An 18,743-nucleotide genomic window follows, 5' to 3' on the forward strand; every position below is an offset into this window, starting at 1 on the left:
TATTGCCAAAAGTACTGAGACACCCCTCCAAATCATTGGATTCAGATGTTCCAATCACCTCCATCGCCACTGGTGTATAAAATCAAGCACCTAGGCATGCAGACTGCTTCTACAAACATTTGTGAAAGAATGGGTTGCTCTCAGGAGCTCTGTGAATTCAAGTGTGGTACCGTGATAGGCTGCCACCTGTGCAATAAGTCCATCAGTAAGATTTCCTTGCTACTAAATATTCCACAGTCAACTGTTAGTGGTATTATAACAAAGTGGAAGCAACTGGGAACAAGAGCAACTCAGCCATGAAGTGATAGGCCACGTAAAATGACAGAGCGGGGTCAGTGCATGCTGAAGTGCACAGTGCGCAGAAATCGCCAACTGTCTGCAGAGTCAATAGTTAAAGACCTCCAAACTTCGTGTGGCCTTCAGATTAGAACAACAGCAGTGCATACAGAACTTCATGGAATGGGTTTCTATGGATAAGCAACTGCATCCAAGCCTTACATCACCAAGTGCAATGCAAAGCATCGAATGCTTTGGTGTAATGCATGCCTCCACTGGACTCTAGAGCATTGGAGACGTGTTCTCTGGATTGACGAATCACACTTCTCTGTCTGGCAATCTGATGGACATTTCTGGGTTTGGCTGTTGCCAGGAGGACGGTACTTGCCTGACTGCATTGTGCCAAGTGTAAAGTTTGGTGGAGGGGGGATTATGGTGTGGGGGTGTTTTTCAGGGTTTGGGCTTGGCCCCTTAGTTCCGGTGAAGGGAACTCTTAAGGCATCAGCATACCAAAACATTTTGGACAATTTCATGCTCCCAACTACGTGGGAACAGTTTGGGGTTAGCCCCTTCCTGTTCCAACATAACTGCGCACCAGTGCACAAAGCAAGGTCCATAAAGACATGGATGAGCGAGTTTGGGGTGGAAGAACTTGACTGTCCCGCACAGAGTCCTGACCTCAACCTGATACAACACCTTTGGGATAAATTAGAGTGGAGAGTGTGAGACAGGCCTTCTCATCCAACATCAGTGCCTGACCTCACAAATGCGTTTCCGAAAGAATGGTCAAACAATCCATGGACACACTCCTAGACCTTGTGGACAGCCTTCCCAGAAGAGTTGAAGCTGTTATATCTGCAAAGGGTGGGCCAACTCAATATTGAACATTATGGACTAAGACTGGGATGCCATTAAAGTTCATGTGTGTGTACAGGCAGGCATCCCAATACTTTTGGCAATATAGTGTATGGGAACTGGCTCTATAGAAAGATGGTTTGGTTCACATGTCATGCGAATTGGATGCGGTTCAAATGCATCCAATTCACATATATGTGAACTGGGGCTAAGGGATGCAGGAACGCCTGGCTACTGGAAGTTACTGCACACCGCTCCTCCTACCACTTAGCTCAGTAAGATATTCATTAGAGGTAAACCCTGCAAAGGGTGAGCCAACTCAATATTGAACCCTACGGACTAAGACTGGGATGCCATTAAAGTTCATGTGCATGTAAATGCAGGTTTCCCAATACTTTTGGCAATATAGTGTATATGACTAGTAACTCTGGGTTAACAAACAACATTTCACTTTGCTTTATATTGCTAAAGTTCATCAAGTAAGATTTTCGACTTGGAATGTAAGCTATCCATAGATATGAAATTATCTGAGTATTCTTTTTAAGAGAACAGCTATTAAATGAAATGCTAATTTGGCTGTCAGGTAGTGGACAGTAGAGATAAAAACTTAAGAGGAGCTAAACTCTCCAATACTCACCTCTCTTCCAATGATGCAACTTTTGCAAGTTCTTCCGCCCACATCCTCTACCTAGTTTCTTCTGGGTTTGGTGTCTGCAGCTTGCTTGATTGGCTGGGCTGGGATGCAGTAACTCCCATGCCTTTACTGGAGGTCATTCTTCCCAGCACTGAGATGTCCTGAGAATGTACACTGAGCTGCATGGAGGAAGGTAACAAGCCTTTATTGAAGAAGGGACATAGTTTGTCTCAGTAAAAATCCTTCTTGTTTGCAAGTTTTTGAATTTAGGGTTAAAGCAGAACAGCAGATAAAAGATACAACTGCCCATTGCCCCAACACTGCAGTGGTTCAATGCTTGTTTATGCCTAGGATACCCAGCTAGCTCCCTCAGGCTCTGTCTAGGCTGTAAGACTAGGTCCCAGCAAACTCTTCTCCCTCGTACCTTGGCAATGGCAGACACTGTGATGTCATCAAGTATAACATAGAGCTAATAGCCTTGCATTGTACTTGGATACTTAGGGACCTCCACAGGCCTCAGCATGAGGAATACGATTTGAGAACTAAATGTTGCTACAGACATGGATTACGAAAGTAAAAATGCTTTTTCCAGTTCCGCTAGGGATTAATGAATATTTAAGCTTGTTATTAAGGCTATATTTTAAAAAATTAAAACAATAAATGTGATATTCACCTGCTCTGTGCAGTGGTATTGCCCCTTACCTCCTCTTCTAGGGTCCTTTGTTGGCGCTCCCAACTCCTACCCCTATGGCACTCTCCACTCGTCCTCCTCCTATGGGGGCACTCATGGGTACACTACTGAGCCAGGCTCTATGTCCATAGAGAGGCATAGCGTGGCTTGGCCCTGCCCCTCCACTCCCTCCTCACAGAATTTGATTGACAGCAGTACTAGCCAATGGCTCCCGCTACTGCCTCTGTGTCCTGTGAATGTGATAGCAGACTGCTGCTGATGGGCACAGCACTAGGTAGAAAGAGGAGTCAGTCAGGTAAGTAGTTAAGGATGGGCTGGGGGGAGCTTATCATGGAAGGTTTTTTGTTTTGTTTTGTTTTTTTAATGCAATGAATACATTAAAGTAAAAATTGTATGCCTTTAGAACCATGTTAACCTTTGCAATGCAGGTGAACCTCACTGCAAGGGTTGTTTTTATTGTTTTCCTGGAAATAGGCTTAAAATTTGGTTATGCTGATGGCACACGGGCATATTTTTCGCAAGGATTAATCGCTGCTACAAACCATTAATACAAGCATTTAAAAGTGATCTGTGGCTAGTGATTTATCCTGCTATAAATTGCTCTCCTTCAGCGATTGTAGCTATAAACAGTGATTTCTGCAGCATTTCATAGAAAAGCATTAAGAGCGATTGTTGCTAGCAGTTTTGCCACTGATTCAATCTTGATCGTTGAGCAACAAATGGCTTTAAAAAATGTCATTGTTAGTGATCCTATAGAAAAGAATGATCATTTTCATAGCGTCAAATCGCTGTTACAAAATATGGGTGGAGAAGTGGTAGGTGTAATCGCTGCTCTTGTGTCATCAGCCTTGAGGGGAAACTAAATTCACTGATTGAACTGTTTACCAAAGGCATGCCTCTGGTGGTGACTGTCACAGTTTTCAGTGTGCTTATGTCAGCAGTCAACCAAACTTTCAACCCTCGAAAGTATTTTGTCATAACTGGTGCAACACCTGGAAACTGTAGATCTACAGTAAATAAAAGCTAAAGCTGGCCATACACTAGTAGATTTTTTAACAAACTTTTGTACGAACATTGCTATGAAAATTCTCATCAGTACATTTGATGGCATGACAAATGTTTGAAAGTACCTCAAAAACATTTGCTTTTAACATTCAATTTTGGAGCGAATGGACTTTCCTGAATGAAAACCACATCCAGTGCTAGAAATTTTCTTCCCTGCTCCTTCAGATTTTCTCTTCACTGTGGTTGAAACCTAACATCTATCCGACCTCACTAAAGTTTAGAAAATCGAACAAACATTCTTAAGACAAGAATTTTCAAATTACATTCTACTAGTGTATGGCCAGGTTAAGATGCTTATATCTTCAGATGTAAAGGATAGGAGGCTTTCATTCTGTTTCAAAGTAACTATTGTAAACCTGCCAAAACAGTGGAGAACTGTCCCTGACCTACTTTGTCCACTGTACACGATCAAGCTATTTTGGAACATTATTTGGCAAGGAAATAGTGGCTGTTGTATAACATTAGCTTGAATGATGATGATAATAATAATAACAATAATAATAATAATACACTTGCCATTACACTATCTTTAAGTAAAAGAGCTTACATTTTTAATTCCAATGTAGATAGAATGTGGAGATATACATCTAAGTAACACAGTAATTTGCCTGGTAAAAAGGGGAAGGCAGTAATGTCTTGTCCAATCATTGTTTGATTTCATGATTTTTGCAATTTCAAATGTGTGTAGTATAAATAGGGCTAATTCATATTTGTCCTGCTTTTTATGTAAATGATCCTCCTTGCAGCTTACATGATTTTAATTTTATAGATAACCAGTCTTGTGCTAAGTTCCATGAGCGTACAACCACCACATTGGTGTTTTGCAGAGAAAAGTCTACAGATTTATGTATATTGGCTTTCAATGAATTTTGCTTTTACAGCGTTTTGTGCATTGCACTGAACAAACAAACATACTGCCTAGGAGTTTGGGCATTTATAGTTTTCAGTATGAAATGATAGGAGATGCACCATATTCTTAAGCAGTGCTCCTATTTCTCTGCTGCTTCTCAGTAAGAGCAAATAGTGAAACTTTTATCTGCAAATATTTATACTCATACAATTAAATAACCATTTTTACACTTTGTGCATGATAATGTACTGCTGGGTTTATTTACTAAAGACAGACTAGGCACTTTTCAAGTGCAGTTGCACTCATTTTCCCCAGAGCTTAGTAAATGTGGTAAAGCTTCACTCTGTAAAGAATACCCAATCAGGTGTAAGAAAAATAAAAAAAGAAATAACATTTTTTCACATGATTGGATTATGGACATCAGCAGAGCTTCACCACATTCACTAAGTGAACTGCACTTGCAAAGTGCACAGTCTATTTGCCTTTAGTAAATCAATCTCTGTATGTCTTAGTATATAACTAAAACCTGTTACGTGAATGCTATTCACGTAAATTCTTAGAGCTTCACGTTACGTGAATGCTTAGAGCTTTGAATGTATATTTAAGTCACTCATTTCATAGATTTGAAGAGCTGATTCTTAGAGCTTGTTCTTGTGTGCTGGTTTAAACAATGGGCAAGTGCAGCCTGGATATTTTTTATTTATTACAGGTACTTGTATAGCGCTGTCAATTTTTATGCAGCGCTTTACATATATTGTACATTCACATCAGTCTCTAACCCTCAAGGACCATACAATCTAAGGTCCCTAGCTCACATTCATACATACACATACTAGGGCCAATTTAGACAGGAGCCAGTTTACCTCCCAGAATGTCTTTGGAGTGTGGGAGGAAACTGGAGTACCTGGAGGAGACCCACACAGGCACAGAACAAATATGAAAACTCCAGGCAGGTAGTGTCGTGTTTAGCATTCAAACCAATGACAATAGTGCTGCTAGTCGGAAGTGCTAGCCACTGTGCTCCCTATTGCCTCTGACTTTTGGGGTAGAATGACACATATTCATACCGTCTGAACACAAACACATACTGAATTGCTTGAAGCTAGCATTTGGATGGGGAAAAGTGGTCAGAGTTCAGAACAGTGAGCAATTTCTAAAAAACTTATTCAGTGAAGTAAAGTAGATTACTCATACATGCTCTTTAACTGTAGCTCAAAGGCTCGTGCAGATTTATATTATATTGAGAGCCCATTATACAATGGGGAAGCTTTTTAAGATGGGGGCTTTGCCAGATCCTACTTGTATTAAATGTAAACATAATCATGGGGATCTAATCCACCTACTTTGGTGCTGGCCTATACTACATACGTACTGGACAAGCATAGTAACCACCCTCATTGGGGTTTCAAACTGCTCTACCTGTTGATCCCAAGTGCTGTGTTTTAGGTATCCTTGGTGATCTACTTATTCCAGCCCCGTGGACTTATATTTATTGGATATCTTCGGATCCCCCTACACATGGTGAATGGCTTAAATGCATTTGTAGTATGCTCAGATTGGATTGCTTCATCTACTAGCACAAGGGCTGCCCAGGGAGATTTTATAAGATCTGCGGCTTGTGGCTGGACCCCCCGGGCTTTAGGCCTACTGACTTTATTTTAGATCTAATCTTATTGTGAGGGTGCATGTCCTAGCTCTTCTTTTATTGTTGATTTGTCCTCTTATTATTGCCATGATACTAATGGAGACTTTGTTTGCATCATGCCATATGTACTAATTATGCTGGACTGGTGTTATTGCTTTCTTGAGCTTATTTTCTCAATAAAATGCATTTTTCTTTTCTTGAGAAAGAAATAAGTAAAGTAGTGTAGCTCATAGCAAATGCTCTAGTTTTATCTCTCACAGGCCTCACTTCAGTAAAATGTAATGTAGTTTGTCACTAAGGGTTACCATACTCTTCACCTCTGCTTTGCTTTTTGCTACTACTCTGATGAATTATTCTGTAAAGAATTCCTGCTACTTGCTGCCTCTCTATTAGGGCAGCAAAACTGGATCTTGTTCTGCTACTACTCTGATTAATTATTCTGTAAAGAATTCCTGCTACTTGCTGCCTCTCTATTAGGGCAGCAAAACTGGATCTTGTTCTGCTACTACTCTGATTAATTATTCTGTAAAGAATTCCTGCTACTTGCTGCCTCTCTATTAGGGCAGCAAAAGCAAAACTGGATCTTGTTCTGGGTAGTGGTATGTTAAAGTATATGTAAACCCTCACCTTGTAAAACAACCCCTTCAGTTTAAATTAGAAATGAAAGGCAAAACATTTGTGTATACATATAAAAAAAATTCAAATGTACCTTTTTCCATTTTGTATGATTGCATCCCCTCTGTTCTCAGCAGCATAGAGAACTGGGGAGAAGAAACAGCAGCACACTAACCGTGAAGGGGGGGGGGGGGTGCCAGGACAAGGCTGATCTTTGGAGGAGAGCAGGCTGAGTGTTCCCACCATAACTAGAGGACTGGTCTTGGTGTGCTCTCCTGCTTATTGTGGCAAGTGTTTAATAGGACAACAGAGGGACTGACAGGAACACCAGGGATTTCACACAAAGGAAGCAACACAAAGAGAACAGGATATTTTTTCATACAAGTATGAAAGGCAAGGTACATATCAGGAATATGAAATGTTGGGTTTACATATTCTTTAAGAGTAGCAAGTCATTTCAGTACAGGCATGGAGGTATATACACTTTAGTTTTTCTTTAGTTAGTCACTCTTTATCAAAAATATAATTTCTCATGTAAACCCTTGTGTCTATCTGCCCCCCTTCTGCACCTACATCTTGAAGCAATAATACTATTCCAAAAGTGTATTGTGTATATGTAAAGTATGTTACAAAGCCACTCTATACAGATTTGTTTTTTAATTTTACCAATTGCATGCACATAACAAAGAAAGGATGAGCAAATATTTAACATTTTAAAATATTTCCTTTTGGAATATAGTAAAAAAACATGTAAGCTATAGTATAGAAGATATAACTTCATAAATAAGAAAACCTACCATTCAAACAACTATTGATAAAAAAGCAAATATAGGACAGAGCTTTACTGTGTAAGAGTTGAACATTGACTTTTTATTACATTTTCTAGGTATGGAGACCAAAGGATATCACGGCTTCCAGGAAGGAGGAGATATGGAGAGGCGATGGGGACAGGTGCCACAGTCTATGGAATTCTCCTCAGCGTCCAGGCAGCAAACCTCTGAGAACACTTACATGGAAATTGTAAATGTAAGCTGTGTACCCAGCACTTTTCCACAAAATCTCACAGAAAGAGAGGAGAAAGAGAAGCAAGATCTTCTCCCTTGCCTTCAGCAAGATAATCAGTCTGGTGTTTTGGCCCAAGAACTTAAGAGTGATCTAGAGTCAAAAGAACTCTCTGCAACGGTAGCGGAGTCTATGGGATTGTATATGGATTCTGTACGAGAAGCTGATTTTGCTTATGATCAGCAAAACCAGCAAGGAATGATTGGTCCTGGAAATACTTATGAGAATGTGGAACATCTTGTTAAATTTTATAAGCCGGCCTCTTCTGGCACTTTTCCCTTAAACTGCCAGAATCAAACTGTAAGTTCTATTCTAGAAGCTGACAATTCTGTGAATGGTAAACTTAACAGTAACACCTTAAGGAGCCCATCTTCTTGTAATGAGAAGAGTCCAGCGACTAACAGCCCCTCCAACATGGCCCTTTCTGTTTGCAGCCCCACTGGAATTAACTCTGTTTCCTCTACTACATGTCCATCCAACTTTGGAAATTTTGCAGTCCACAGTCCAGTCAACCAAGGAACTCCTGTTCCATGTTCACCAAATATTGACAATAGGTGTTCTATTTCTCATAGTCCTGCACATACTAACACGGCTGAATCCCCCATGTCTAGCCCATTAAGTAGTTTGAGATCACCCATTTCAAGTCCACCAAGTCACTGCAGTATAAAATCCCCAGTATCAAGTCCATTGAATATTGCAGTGAGGCCTAATGTGTCTAGTCCTGGAAATATAAACACACGATGCTCTCTTTCCAGTCCTTCCAATGCGAATAACAGGTCCTCTATTTCTAGCCCTGCTGCAAGTTCCATGGGTTCTTCTATCTGTAGTCCAGCACACAACACTTTGGGGTTTTCCTCTGCAGTTTTGTCTACAGATTGTAGAACTGATACCAGTATCGGTACTGAAACTAAAGAAAAAGGCACCCAACAGCTCTTGTTTCCAAAAATGGAAGTACTGGAGAATGAAACTACTGACAGCAGTACACAGAGCTTGGTGAAATTCATCAAGCCTGATCCAGATGGGGCTTTTATTGACTCCTGTTTTGGAGATCATGGTAAAGTTGCTTCCGATACATCTTTTCCAATCTCTATAAAACAAGAGCCAGGTAAAAACACTTGTTCTAATTCTCTTTTTAAAAGCACCTCATCAGGAAATCCTTTTCCATTTATGGATGGCTCATATTTTACCTTCATGGATGATAAAGATTACTATTCCCTTTCTGGAATTCTTGGACCACCTATGTCATCATTTGTTGGCAGTTGCGAAGGTAATGGCTTTTCTGGTCAAGGGCTCTCCATGGGGATTAAACAGGAGGCGGACGATAGTGGTTTTTACCCAGAGAACACTATGCCTTCCTCAGCCATTGTTGGTGTTAACTCAGGTGGACAGTCATTTCACTACAGAATTGGAGCTCAAGGAACTATCTCCCTGTCTAGGCCTGTCAATCGAGACCAGCCTTTCCCACAATTGAGCTCATTCCCTTCCGTTGGCTCATTAGTTGAGAGTTGGAAAACTCATTCTGAATTGTCTCAGAGCACTTTGTCATCCAGAAGAAATGATGGTTTTCCTGGTCCAGGATACATTCCAGAAAACGTGTCAAGGTGAGTAAGAAAGTAGTCACGTTGTGACTACACCAGACAGGAGATGGCATAAGACTGTAATTGCTATATATTTAAACTAGAGACTCAGGAAATGAATGGGTGTGACCTATTAGAAACATTGATAGGATTTGTATTATTTTATTATTGCAAGAATTGTTGTTCTATGTACTGGAATGTTAAAAGATTCCATTTTAGATTGATTATAGGTGTTTTTGTGGTGTTTCATGGTTCTACAGTTTGCTACTGATATGGTGTTTTTATGTATGGGATATTCTTGGCACATAAGCATGATTTAAATTAACAGACCAGTCTAATTTACAAACTGATTATGTGTAAAAGAATGGTTTTATATCTTGATCAAAATTCATTCAATAATCTGGCCAACAGATGTGGTAATTATATGGCAAGCTCAGTTATTGTTCTGAGAGTACAGAGGTTCTGCTTGGGAATCAGGAATTAGAATTTGACAGTTCACAATATAAAGATCACATCACCCACTTCTGTGGCTAAATCAGGTTAAGCTGTCAGTTCATTTCCTGTACTGCCGGTCTTGCCCTCATGTTCTTACAGTTGTATAACTTGTGACGTACATGATACTGGCCAACATTACATAGGCCTTATTAACATACTTATTATCTGTTAACTCCCCAGTTACTCCCCATATCGTTACATTTTTAAGGAGGCAGACTGCGCAATATAGATTATAGGTTACGTATTTGATATAGGAAAACGTTTTTAGCAGAAATGAAAACAAATAAACTATGTGTCACTAAAACTTTGGCAATAGCTTTTAAATTTCAAACAAGTAAGCTTATTTTTAAAATCAAATCTTAACTAGGCAGACACCGAAAATCCTGTTACTTGTTTTCAAATTTAAAAAAATTGGTAAAAACAGCTTTGTTGTTATGATAAGTAAAGCTAATATGTCACTTCAAAAGCTTTACCTGTCAGCTTTACTTTCCTTCGGGATAAAGTATTGAGCAGTGACTTTACTATCATTTGAAGTGTTTTCTTGTAAAATGTCATGAAGATTATTCCGTGTTGCATCCAATGACTTTACCTGATGTCGTTTTTACATTGTGAATCACACACAAGTCTACTAAGTGGATATGCTGTGTTACGAATTGGTAATCTATATGTTCATTTCAAAGCCTAACACCGAGTTAGTAATAAAAATGTAAGCATTGTCAAAAGTAGTAAAGTCTATTGCAGTTAACATTTCTGTGTCACTTGCCCATAGAAACTTAAGTTAACGTGTTAATGTTTAACATGTCCTGAAATATAAACTGTAACTCCACAAGCCATCAGTAAACACGCCACATACATCTGGTGTGCAGCAGCCATCCATGCTGATCACGTTATGTGACGATTAGTTTGTACAGCGCTCTCTTTAGGAGAATGATCAGTTTCCCCATGTAATCTGCAGCAGACACATCAAAACAACTTTTTTGTTTTATTTACTCTGAGATGAAAAGGGAATTAGATCCGGATATATACAATGAGTATGACAATATTCTACTAACTAACAGGCAGTCAACCTTTTTAATATTTTTGTAAACAATGCACATTTATAAATACTGAACCAGCTGCCTGTCTCACAGGATTGGAATGAGCTGACACATTTACATATTAAAATTCTCTCTGTCATTTTTGGATTACATTATAATGGAGTTACAATAATATACAGTTGTATTCAACATACTGCTGTCTGTATTTCAGTTGTTAGGCTCCATTCATATTAGGGTGTTTGAAATCGTGGGTGGAATTGCTGTGAAATGAAAATGTGGTGTGACAATGTGAAAACGCGCAATTGCGTTTGGAGATGCCATTCATTTCAATGGCATCTGAAAACGCGGGGTTGTTTTGCCTCGATCGTGGTGCATTTTTCAGCCCCGACAAAATCGCAGGATGTGTGATGCCCAAAAATGATTCTGGAAGCGCTGGATTCCGCCCACGATTTGAAACGCCCTAATGTGAATGGAGACTTATTCTGAACAGAATGGTTAAAGAGAAGCAGGAATCAGCAGGTCTACCTGGCAATGAGGAAGGTGTGTTGTCATAACAGCCAATACGATTCTTCTGTTAATGTTCTAATGAGCAACAGAGACATAGTAGCTGAAATCCCACTTTTCGTTATGAGCAACCACCAACACCCATGTATTTCCCTCCTGATGTTTTCAACAGAATTTTGAAATACCTCTAGTTGTATTGATACGAGCCATGTTAACTTTTTTCATATTTAGTACCTGTAACATACATAGTAAAGCCGAACTCCATGCAAACAGATAAGTACATCGTTGAAATGCACACCGCGGAGCAGTTTAAAGACTCACCTGGCAGACAACATGGCAAAGTCGTTGATGTAAGCTGCAGAATGACCAAATGTGAACTTGGTCAAGAAGCCAGCCCTTATGTCAATGACGCTTGGGTGTTCACATACTGCACATCATTTAAAAAGCAGTGGAATGGCTGTGCACACTTAAATTCATGTTTACAAAGCACAGTGACAGTGATTTAAAAATGTGCTTTGTGCTTTATCAACTACCGAACTGCTGGTGGAGCACAAAAAAAATTAATGGGGGAAAAAAAAAACAGAGGGGAGATTCATGTAAGTCACATGATCAGCTCCCTGTGCTACATTAAGCAAAAAGAACTCAACAGCAAACAACCCCTGACCTCTGACCAAACAGCACAGCCTGCATGAATTGGTCATTTAAATACAGTCCAAAAAATCGAAAGAATGGTTACTGCAATAAAAGACTCTGAATACTTACCTCTCAGTTGGGCAGCAAGTCCAATTTTCTCTGTCTTCAAGCTTTAGAACCTCTGGCAGAATCTTCACATACAACGCAACTCTAATGTGTGCGATGCCTGCTTCTCCACTGTGCCCAATGATCCTTCCCGCTGGTCCCTATATTATTACTGTGTTCATAACCATCTGATACTCCCGGAAATGTTGAATGCTGAAGACCTTGCCTAACGCTGCAGTGGAGTTTGGACTTGGCGCCTTCCAGAAAAGTACATATTACGAGTGTTCTTTTGTAGGAACCATTTGTTAGGATTTTTTGGAGGGAAAGAACAGTCAATGTGAAGATCAATATGTACTTAAAGTGCCACTGGCATACACCCAGAAGGAGGAAATTATATGTGCAAATCCCATTATGAATAAAAAAGTATACTTTCTCACCTATGCTTTCCTGCATGATAAAAAAAAAAGTCTGCCAGTGAATTTATTTTTCTTGCATGTCTTTAATTTGGCACATATGAAACTACATGCCATAAAAGGTAAAATGCAAGATTACGCTGACAAATGTTTGATTTCTTTAACATTATATTTTAATGCATAAAATAACCCTGTTATGTGAAGCCTTACAAATAATACAAGAACACCTAAACAGCTGTATGAAGATTCCTGTCAGTTACAGTATATCGTTAGATGGAGTTGTACATTGACACTAGAAATAGTCAAATTTACATTTTGATCAGCTTTGTCATTGTTTGTGTCATTATGAAAATGTGTATTTCTAGTCAGACTAAATAACTGTGACATGGTTGCCCAGAATTTTCTGAGCTTGTTTGCTTTCAGAGGTCATTTCAAATAAATTCTATCCAGAAAGCTGTCAAACTTTAGATCAAGGGCTCTGTCTGATCATTGGCAGCAATCTCCTTGATATTTTGGATTGAAGAAGAATGCTAATTCCAGTTATTTACCAATGCAGAGGTGAAAGGAGATATATTTCTTCCATCATTTAGTGATTACAATAGTATTTTCTTAAAGGCCCACTAAAATCAAATTCTTGTCACCTTGGAGCAATAATTATAATGTATATAAATGTACTAAGGCTGTTATTTATAGTGGAGAACCTATACCATTAGAAATGGGGGGGGGGGGGGGGTGATTTTGTGGGTGTTGGCACAAGTGGGTATGGTCAGTAGGATTTAATTTTGAAAATCTGGTAACTATACTGTAGACAGATTTAGATTGTATACACAGCAAGACCTTAAAGTATAACTAAAGGCAGTTTTTTTTATTGTTGTCTGTCTCTGTTTGGGAGATTCATTGAAAGTGAGGATAAAACTAAAATTTTAAGCTGTTAACAGAACAGGAATGTAGTTGAAATATTCCAGTGGGGACACTTGTTCCTATGACAGCTGTCTCATATTGGAAAGATATTTTACCACTTCTCCTTGAGTCTACAGGACAAGAAGTAAAGGGAAATCTCATACAAAAGTTTCCTAGCGCACTTACCAGCTAGCCTGCAAAAAATCTCAATCTGACCCTGTCTAACAGTTCATGTTAAAAACAGAGGGTTTAGTCGCATACATTTGCAAATATATGTGGAAGCTGCAGTGCCTATGCCAAGGCTAATCTGTGTATTCCAGTCCTACCTCTATATTTTTGAGAGTCTCCAAGTTGGAGCACATATAGCAATGGATAAATTAAGGACAGGTTTACCTGGAGGGAGCCCGCTCCACCTTAAAGGCACAGGGAGACACTGGATGCCCAGCAAGAGTACAATGATAGCTGAAGGCATCCAATGTTACCCCTTAAGGAGACACAGAAGGCAAAAAAAAAAACCTGACCGTGATTTTAACTCTTCCCTACTCTATCCAAAATGGAAAAAAGGCTTTATATATATATATATATATATATATATATATATATATACCGTATTTTCCGGCGTATAAGACGACTTTTTGACCCTTGAAAATCTTCTCAAAAGTCGGGGGTCGTCTTATACGCCGGTATACGGCATGCTGACACATTTTAGGGGGGCGGTGCGGTGCCGCCGCCGCCCCCCCCCTTCCAACAGAAGTGAAACTAAGTACAGGGGTGGGCAGGGGCTTCTGTTTCTTACCTGGCTCCGGTCCCACGACGATCCGGTCCAGGAAGCGCAGCTGCTCCTTCCTTCAGTTCGGCCACTGGATATTCGTGCGGCTGCTCGGCTCCGCCTCCTCACCGGTGATTGGCCGCCAGAACTGTAGCTCAGGAAAGGCACACAGGCGGCCAATCACCAGGGAGGAGGCAGAGCCGAGCGGCCCCGCGAAAATCAAGTGAAGGTAAGTGTGCCGTGCACAGGTGCTGCTGCAACCATATATGCTTGCTGCAGCAGCACCATACTGAACAGGGGTCAGCAAGTGTCAGTGGGAGGAATAGTGCCCCATCATTGGTGTCACTGATACCAATGATGGGGCATTATTCCTCCCACTGACACCGATGATGGGGCACTATTCCCCCCCCCACTGACACCAATGATGGGGCACTATTCCACCCCCCACTGACACCACTGATGGGACACTATTCCTCCCACTGACACCAGTGATGGGGCACTATTCCCCCCACTGACGCCAATGATGGGGTGCTATTCCTCCCACTGACACCAATGATGGGGTGCTATTCCTCCCACTGACACCAATGATGGGGCACGATTCCTCACACTGACACCAATGATGGGGCACTATTCCTCCCACTGACGCCAATGATGGGGTGCTATTCCTCCCACTGACACCAATGATGAGGTGCTATTCCTCCCACTGACACCAATGATGGGGTGCTATTCCTCCCACTGACACCAATGATGGGGTGCTATTCCTGCCACTGACACCAATGACTGGGCACTATTCCTCCCACTGATACTAATGATGGGGCACGATTCTTCCCACTGGTTTGCATTGGAAGAGGGGTAGTCTTATATGGCGAGTATAGCCCAAACACTACATTTTAACAGGAAAAGTAGGGGGGTCGTCTTATACGCCTAGTCGTCTTATACGCCGGAAAATACGGTATATATATATAGTTGTGTTCAAAATAATAGCAGTGTGTTGAAAAAAGTGAATAAAGCTCAAAATCCTTCTAATAGCTTTTATTTCCATACACACAAATGCATTGGGAACACTACACATTCTATTCCAAATCAAAACATGAAGAAAAATATATCAAATTTGTATTGTTCCTCTAAAAAAATTGAAGAAAAATGAATATTAGACTGTTCAAAAAAATAGCAGTGTTTGTATTCTTCATTACAAACTCAAACATTCACTATATAAACTGAAAAATGTTTGAAGATTTTGCTTTCCTTTGAATCACTTAATTAATATTTAGTTGTATAAGCACTGTTTCTGAGAACTGCTGTACATCTGTGTTGCATGGAGTCAACCAACTTCTGGCACCTGTGAACAGGTATTCCAGCCCAGGATGATTGGACTACATTCCACAGTTCTTCTCTATTTCTTGGTTTTGCCTCAGAAACTGCATTTTTGATGTCACCCCACAAGTTTTCTATTGGATTAAGATCCGGGGATTGGGCTGGCCACTCTATAACATCAATCTTGTTGGTCTGGAACCAAGATGTTGCACGTTTACTGGTGTGTTTGGGGTCGTTGTCCTGTTGTAACACCCATTTCAAGGGCATTTCCTCTTCAGCATAAGGCAGCATGACCTCTTCAAGTATTCTGATATATTCAAACTGATCCATGATCCCTGGTATGCGATAAATAGGCCCAACACCGTAGTATGAGAAACATCCCCATATCATGATGCTTGCGCAACCATGCTTCACTGTCTTCACAGTGTACTGTGCCTTGAATTCAGTGTTTGGGGGTCATCTGACAAACTGTCTCCGGCCACTAGACCCAAAAAGAACAATCTTACTTTCATCAGTCCACAAAATGTTGCGCCATTTCTCTTTAGGCCAGTCAATGCGCTGTTTGGCAAATTGTAACCTCTTCAGCACATGTCTTTTTTTCAACAGTGGGACTTTGCGGGGGCTTCTTGCAGATAGCTTGGCTTCACATAGGCGCCTTCTAATTGTAACAGTACTCACAGGTAACTTTAGACCTTCTTTGATCTTCCTGGAGCTGATTGTTGGCTGAGTCCTTGCCATTTTGGCTATTCTTCTATCCATTCGAATGGTAGTTTTTCGCTTTCTTCCACGTCTTTCAGGTTTTGGTTGCCATTTTAAAGCATCATTTTAGCTGAGCAGCCTATCATTTTCTGCTCTTCTTTATATGTTTTCTCCCTCCAATCAACTTTTTAATCAAGGTATGCTGTTCTTCTGAACAATGTCTGGAACGACCCATTTTCCTCAGAATTTCAGAGATAAATGCACTGTAACCAGCATGTACAACATTTGCTGCCTTCCTTACTTAAATAAAGGCAATAATTGCCACCTGTTTTTCAAAGAATGAATGACCTCACTAATAGAACTCCACACTGCTATTATTTTGAACATGTCCCTTTCAATTAGTGATTCAATTACACAGAATCAGCAGCATTCATGTCATGACTGTTGGGTCTGTTGGATTTCTATTACTCTACTACACCTGCTACTAAATTATTTGCCATGTAGAAATATCATTTCTACCAAAAACAGTGATTGATCAGGTTAGTGATGTCTGACTGCTATTATTTTGGACACAACTGTACTTGAATCTCACACACAGTAGTTTTCTTATGCATGTAGAGGTGAGGAAAAATAGGCTTTTGCTTAATCTTTTTTCCTACTTCAGTTTATATGAATGTACATGTGTTTATATAAGTTCAAATCAGTTTACATGGCTCAAATTACATTTACATCAGTCGACATATTTATTAATCAGTTGACATCCGATTATATCAGGTAACATGCATTTCCCACAAAATAAGAGGACCAAAAATGCAAGCACTTGTTTGTTTAGAGAAAAATCAGGAAAGCTTGTTGCCCATAGAATTCATGGAGTTCTTAGGAATTAACATTACACATAACTTTTTTGCACTGCACATTTTCACAGTTATGTGTTGCCACTGCTCATGAGTCCTAAAGAGTGTATGTCATTGTCTTAACAGAAATTGTCTGTCTTATCCATAAAAACTTTCTCTTTCTTGCTCTAGAAAATTGAAAGAGGTTTTTAAAGGATTCACCTTTGAAAACATGTTACATGATTCACCCTTTTTTGGGGTGGAACATGAAACGTGTCCTGCAGTCGCTGTCTGATTCCCACACCCCCTGTGACAGCAGGTCGGGAATCTTCTCCCTATTACTATTTGAAAAGAATGTGACTGTGTGGGTGGAGTTCTGTGAATGAATGTACTACAAGTACTGTCAGCCTTTGCAGCTCTTAGCTTGTAGTTCTCAGTGAACTACCAGGGTGCTGTTGAACACTCTAGCTAGTTCATTGAGTCTTCCTGTCAGTGTATAACTGCCTGCTTGTAAGAGGTATGTGCAGACAGCTTATACTGACAGTCTGCAAGAGCTCTGGATTGCACCCACGATCTACTGATCACGGGTGCAATTCTTTACAGGCTCCTAATAAAAAAAAAATAATAAATGCATATTTTACCTGCAAAAAGATGTGCATTTATTAATATTTTTTTAAAGGTGAACTTATTCTTTAAATAATATTCAGGATCACTAATAGTTTAATGTAATTATTAGTATTGTAGAAGCAGGAATGTGCAGAAAGGTGTACTTGCAAATATTACAATGATCAGAAGCCTCTAGAGTCCCCAGTTCTTTTGTCATAGCAATCATATGGACATGAACCCATCCGACACATATGTCTAATCTGTATTAGGCACCTAGGTGGCCTCTGTGCATGCAGTAATGTTTACTATATTGTAGACCTGTCCTTCCATAATAACTCTCTGCCAGCAATCAATAATCCTTCCCATTTATACAGTTTCCTTCCTGTTAGGCTACGTTCACACTAGCATTGTGTGCAGACAGCAGAGAGGCGTTTGCGAAGCGTTTTTACTGCTTCCCAAACGCCTCTGCCAATTCTGCACATTACAGCACATGGTGCTGTTCTAACGGGAGCGCTTGCATCGCGTCGTGGCAAAACGGGCGCCTCTGGTCGAGTCAGGAGGCGTTGAAGCCTCCTATTCTAGTCTATGGTGCCGCTCTGCAATTGCCTGGCCGGCGTTTGCGGTGCGGTTGCGACGCGGTTGTGGGGCGTTTGCGGAGCGGTAACACCATTCAAACTGCATTATAGGCGTTTGTGGGGCTTTTTAACGCTTGGCAAACGCCTAAAAACCGCCGCTAAACCACGCATGCGGCGTTTGTGGAGCGTTTGCCGAGCGTTAAAAAATGCTCCGCAAACGCCAGACCAACGCTTGCCAAATGCTATAGGGGCGTTTGGCAAGCGTTGATAAAACAGCCTAGTGTGAACGAGCCCTAATAAGTGAGTTCCCAAATTTGTGTTGGGAACACACCCACTTATTATCAGGTATCAAAAAACACAAAAAAGCGTAAGCTGCTGTCCTTGAGGTATGTTGGAGATATATGGATTCTATAAACATATTTTTCACTGAAAAGCTTCCTTTTTTGACAAATCATTTGCATTATTTTATGCAGTAAATATAAATGCAAATTATATTTTAAATTTGATCTTTTGCTGCTGGAAATGTCACAGAAGATATTTCCTGTGGTACTAATGATGCAAGTGAAAGGAGGGAATGGAGTAGTAGATGC

General features: G+C 40.3%; 1 protein-coding gene across 2 annotated transcripts in view; it reads left to right on the forward strand.

The window, feature by feature from the left end:
* The window catches only part of NR3C2 (nuclear receptor subfamily 3 group C member 2), a 514,840-nt gene that overhangs the window by 12,934 nt on the left and 483,163 nt on the right, over positions 1-18,743 (forward strand). For both annotated transcript variants that reach the window (XM_089670472.1, XM_089670473.1), the window contains exon 2: positions 7,518-9,294. In XM_089670472.1, coding sequence (XP_089526598.1) covers positions 7,518-9,294 — 1,777 coding nt within the window. The remainder of the gene's footprint in view (positions 1-7,517; positions 9,295-18,743) is intronic.

This window comes from Staurois parvus, unplaced genomic scaffold, assembly GCF_062004578.1.
Source record: "Staurois parvus isolate SC_StPar_1 unplaced genomic scaffold, SC_StPar_1.0 ptg000090l, whole genome shotgun sequence".
NCBI lineage: Eukaryota > Metazoa > Chordata > Amphibia > Anura > Ranidae > Staurois > Staurois parvus.